The sequence below is a fragment of the Dipodomys merriami genome, unplaced genomic scaffold (assembly GCF_024711535.1).
Source record: "Dipodomys merriami isolate MVZ:Mamm:240054 unplaced genomic scaffold, mDipMer1.0.p SCAF_34, whole genome shotgun sequence".
Classification (NCBI taxonomy): domain Eukaryota; kingdom Metazoa; phylum Chordata; class Mammalia; order Rodentia; family Heteromyidae; genus Dipodomys; species Dipodomys merriami.
Window position 1 is genome coordinate 8,738,713 of NW_027204937.1, and position 5,495 is coordinate 8,744,207.

The 5,495-nt window shown below is 39.6% G+C and overlaps 1 protein-coding gene across 1 annotated transcript in view; it reads left to right on the forward strand.

Moving 5' to 3' along the window:
• The window catches only part of LOC138803525 (calreticulin-like), a 46,586-nt gene extending 43,329 nt beyond the window's left edge, over positions 1-3,257 (forward strand). The window contains exons 8-9 of the mRNA XM_069987631.1: positions 652-744; positions 3,039-3,257. Coding sequence (XP_069843732.1) covers positions 652-744; positions 3,039-3,257 — 312 coding nt within the window. The remainder of the gene's footprint in view (positions 1-651; positions 745-3,038) is intronic.
• The last annotated feature ends 2,238 nt before the right edge of the window (positions 3,258-5,495 follow it).

The window sequence follows — 5,495 nt, forward strand, 5'->3', positions numbered from 1 at the left end:
TAATCAAACCTTTTCTTCTTCCTGCATTCTTTTATTCTTTCAGATTAAAGAGAGGCCCGAAAAATGACATCAATGTATAAACATCATCACAAATAGCATTTGTGGGGCTAGGGCATAGTTCAAGTGATAGAGCACCTTTCTACTAAACCTAGGTGTCTGTTATCTACTCAAGTAAGTTTAAGTCCCAGTACTGCCAGAAAGCGGGGATGGGGGGAAAGAAGTAGGATTTGTGAGTTTGAATTGGGGTCAGAGCCACTGATCACACTGTAGAGACTAGCAGAATGACAAACATCTCTTCACAGCCTGCTAATATAGCGTTCAAAGGATTGAAAGGGTATATATAGAACCTTAGGAAACAGTAACTCACTTCTTTCTAGAGCAGATCAGCTATAGCAATATAGCATTTGGGATTCAATGTATTATTAATAATCTTTGTACTTCCTCCCCAAACTCCATTATTAATTAAAATCTTTGAGCCTGTGTCCTGACAATCTGTACTTAGCAAGGACCTCTTGGTGAGTTTGTGTTCTGGGGATAAACCCAGGGCCTTGTGTATGCCAAACACAAGCCATATACCCAGCTTCTTCAGGTGATTTTTTTTTAGGCCTTTTAATGTTTAGGTACCTAATTCTAATTTTTTCCTTTCAATAGGTAAAGTCAGGCAGCATCTTTGACAATTTCCTTCTTACAAATGATGAAGAATTTGCTGAAGAAGTTGGAAATAATACCTGGGGGTTAAGAAAGGTAAGATGGACCCCTGATGTCCTATTTCTCCATTGTGTACTGTTACTTACATTTGCAAAATCAGCTTCCCAGTCATAGTCCAATTTCTGGCTACATATCCTTGAGAGGTGGGACACAAAACTTACATTCATTGGACATCTCTTAGTTCTTGTAAATCTGTGAGTACATTGCAAAATTTATCTCACTCAGCTCTTAAGATGACCTAGCAATCCAGATATTATTACTTCCATTTTTCATATGTAGGAAGTGAGATTCAGAGTTTTTATCTGTCCAAGGTCATATAAGATTTTCTCTACTTGGCTTGGAATTTGAACCCAGAACTCATGTTCCTTTTGTGTGTTACCCTTCCAGCTCACAGTGTGATAATCTAGCAGGGAACTACTGAACCCATTTGGTGGATGGCTTGGAGAATAAAGGAAGTGATACTCCTGTTTACAGCTCCATTTCTCTTCCCAAACTATTTTATGAGTACAGTGATACTTGAAACAATGGCCTCATGAAGGTGGCATCCTGCACCAGATATCCTGGCTCTGCAGGAAGGTCCATTCAAGCTGACATTATTAACAAACAGGAAGCTTATGTTTAGTACACTACCAAAAACCGTGGGCACCACAAGTTTGGAGGTTTGTTTGGAGAAAGCTTACTTTGTTGAAGTAATTATCATGGGGAAAGTTATTACACTATTTAAGATTAGTTTTGTCTTGTTTTACCTTGGGGTTATCATTTCTTTTTTAATGTGGTGCTGAAGACAAAATCCAGGATTTTACACATATGGGGCAAACAGTCTACCACTGAGCTATATCCTTAGCCTTCAATATTGTTTTATTGCATTATATGCTGAATAAGAGTATGTGTTTTGAAGTTAGATTGCTTAGTTTGAAATGTAGACCCTAGCCTTTACTAGCTGTATGACCTGACTGAGTTATTTAAATATCTTTTATCTATCAACTGAGAATGATGATAGCAATACCTTATAAATTTCTGGCATATGGCATATGTTCACTACACAATAGCTATTATTATGTGGGCTGGGATGGTGGCTCAGTGGTAGAGTGCTTGCCTTGCATGCCTGAGGCCCTGGGTTCGATTCCTCAGCACCACATAAGAAAAAAGAAAAAAGCTGGAAGTGGCACTGTGGCTCAAGTGGTAGAGTGCTAGCCTTGAGCTGAAGAGCTGAAGTACAGTGCCCAGGCCCAGAGTTCAGGCCCCACAACCGGACCCCCCCAAAAAAATAGCTATTATTATGAACACATACATTCACTTGACAAATATTCTACCAAAGGATGTTCAAAACAATGTGGTACTTGCTGGGGATAGAACAGTGAAATAAAATAAGAGAAGTTTCTGTCCTTGTGGGACTTATATTAAGTTTGAGGAGAACAACAAGAAATGTATAAAGAAGCCCAAGTAAGCTGGGGATAGTGATCATACCTATATTCCCAGCACCGTGGAGGGTATGGCATGTATAGTTCAAGTTCAAAGTCAGCCTGTACCATGTAATGAGACCCTGTAGATAGATAGATAGATAGATAGATAGATAGATAGATAGATAGATAGATAGATAGATAGATAGATAGATAGATAGATAGATATACAGCTGGGCACCGGTTGCTCATGCCTGTGATCCTAGCTACTTGGGAGGCTGAGATCTTAGGATCAAGGTTCAAAGCCAGCCCGGGGAGGAAAGTCTTTATCTCCAATAAACCACCAGAAAACTGAAAGTGGTGTTGTGGCTCAAGTGGTAGAGTGTTTGCCTTGAGCTGAAGAGCTGAGGGACAGCACCCAGGCCCAGAGTTCAAGCCCCATGACTGACAAAAAAATAGATAGATACAATAAATAAATAAGTCCAGATGTTGCACCCTTCATCTAGAAAGTAGGATGATTGGTTGGAAGGGTGGCTCAAGTGGTAGAGTGTTTGCATAGCAATACAAGACCCTGAGTTCAGAACCTAAATACCACCACCAAAAAAGGAAGGAATGAGGGAAGGAAAGAAGAAAAATGGAATGAGTATGCTTACTTCAGGCCTTGCTGTGAGGAACACAATAATGCGTATAGATTGTTTAGCATTTGTGCTTAGCTATCCAGTAAATCTGAACCAAACTGATGTGCAAACAAATGATATATGCACACATAGACACATATTTCTCACCACTATACACTTACAAAATATTGAATATAAATAAATACCATCCCAGAAATCTTGAGGACCATAGGAAGACACCAGATATTCCTAAAGTAGGCTAACATTGTTTATCCCACCTATAAATTACTTTGAAATTCTACATTTCAAACAGGACAGAGAAAAGCAGTGGAGAGAAGTGTATGAAGAAATACAAAAGAAGAAGCAGGCAGAAGAGGCTAAGAAGAAAAGGGAAAAGGAGAAGGAAAGAGAAGATGACATCTGGGGACTTGATGAAGAGGACACTGAAGAGGATCTTGAGGAGGAACAAGGAAATGACGGACAGATGCAGGAAGATGGTGCTGCAAGAGCATTTCGGAAGAATGAACTGTAACTGGGGGGAAATGGTTATGCTTAGAAGCAAACAATGGTGCTTAGAAGGGGAAATGTTCATGAGGTTAGCAAAATTTGGGGAGCAAAATAACTGGCTCTTTCAAATCAGCTTTGTGGTATTTGGTTCTTAACCAACTGCATCACATCCTGGATATACACTGTTCTATCTAGCCAGTTGATTCTCACTCAGCAGACTGCTGCAAGCCTTGAAGTGTAATTTGCTTTCTAAACACAACATTCTTTATCATATTCCAAAAAATAAAATAAAATCACTTTGTATTTCCACACCCTATCTTTTGCTCTGCATGATTGTCAAAAACATCCGACCAGCCAGATGTTGGTGGGAGCTCTTGTAGCTACTCGGAAAGTTCAGATCTGAGGACTGAGGTTTTAAGCCAGTCTAGGCAGGAAAATCCATAAGATATTTATCTCCAATTAACCACAAAAAACTCTGGAAGTATAGTTATGGCTCAAGACATACCATTCTTATGTGAAGAAAGCTCAAACTCTGAGTTCCAGCCTCAGTTCCAGCACACACACAGAAAAGTCTTATCATGTGGTTCCTTCTTTTTTTAATGTGGTTCCTTTTTAATGCAAAAAGAATACGTGTGTGTGTGTGTGTGTGTGTGTGTGTGTGTGTGTGTGTGTGTGTGTGTGTGTGTATTTGCCAGTACTGGGGGTTTGAACTTAGGACCTCATTCTCTCGCTTGATTCACTTTTGCTCAAGACCTCATTCTCTCGCTTGATTCACTTTTGCTCAAGCCTGGTGCTCTACCACTTAAGCCATACAACTCCACTTTAAGATTGTTGGTATGGGCTTGGAATGTGGCTTAGTGACAGTGTTTGCCTTGCATGCATGAAGCCCTGGATTTGATTCCTCAGTACCACATACACAGAAAAAACCAGAAGCAGCTCTGTAGCTCAAGTGGTAGGATGCTAGCCTTGAGCAAAAAAAGCTCAGGGACAATGTCCAGGCCCTAAATTCAAGCCCCAGGACTGGAGAAAACACACACACACACACACATACACACACACACAAACACACAGATTTTGGGTGACTAATTCAAGATCAGAGTCTCATGGCTTTTTCTGTTTGGGTTAGTTTTGAACTGAGACCCTTAGATCTCAACTTCCTGAGTAGCTAGGATTACAGGCGTAAGCTATTAATGTCTGGGTGAGAATGATAATTTATACTTTTGAGTTTGTAAAAGGAATTAAATGAACTAATGTGTGTAAAATGCCTCATATAAATATATAGTCAAAATGGTAGCTATGACAACTGTAATTATCATGGTGTTCATGGCATTAATTGTTGATAAGTAAGCATCTGTATTAACTTGATTCTCACTTTTCACTTATCCCAGGTCACCTAGAGATTTGATTTTGTTTACATATTTGTATTAGTGTTTTCTGAGCAATACTCTTTGTTGCAATTGTGCCCAATGATGTTTTCCTCTTGCACATGTATCACTTAGAAACAAAATCAGACTTACTCTGAAAAGAAGGAAATTGCTTTGTGAAAGTCACTTTGCTTCTCTGCTGTCCTGTGCCCTAACTTTTAAATAATTGTTCCTGGTTTGCAAGGTAGCTGGTCTTGTATTTATCTTTTATCTTTTACATTCTTGTAGTTCTTCATAGATAAAAAAGTACTTTCTCGGGGCTGGGAAGGTGGCTCAGTGGTAAAGCACTTGCCTTGCATGTTTGAGGCCCTGGGTTCGATTCCTCAGCACCCATAAGCAAAAAAAAAAAAGCCGGAAGTGGTGCTGTGGTTCAAGTGGTAGAGCACTAGCCTTGAGCTGAAGAGCTGAGGGACAGCGCCCAGGCTCAAAGTTCAGGCCCACGACCAGACCCAAAATTAAAAAAAAAGTACTTTCTCATGAATTTGTGGAGCTCTAACATGTGCTCATTCATTACCAGTCAATATCTATCATTGTAGAATTCCAATCATTATCTTAATTTTACAGAAACTGCTTAGATTGGGCAAGTCATTTGTCCCAGGTCAGTTAGAAAGAGGCAGGAATAATATCTAAACTCAAATTATCTAATTTCAAAGAGGCTGGATGTGGTAAGTCCCAGCGCTAGGAAAGCTGAAGCAAGAGGCCAGCCTGGGCTAAGCATCAAGACCCTGTCTCAAAAAGAATGAAACAAAACTTACCATTCCTCTGCACCAAGTTGTTTGAATGAATACTTATTACTATGTAATACAGAGTAGGCAACATTCACTTGGGAAAAAAATGTT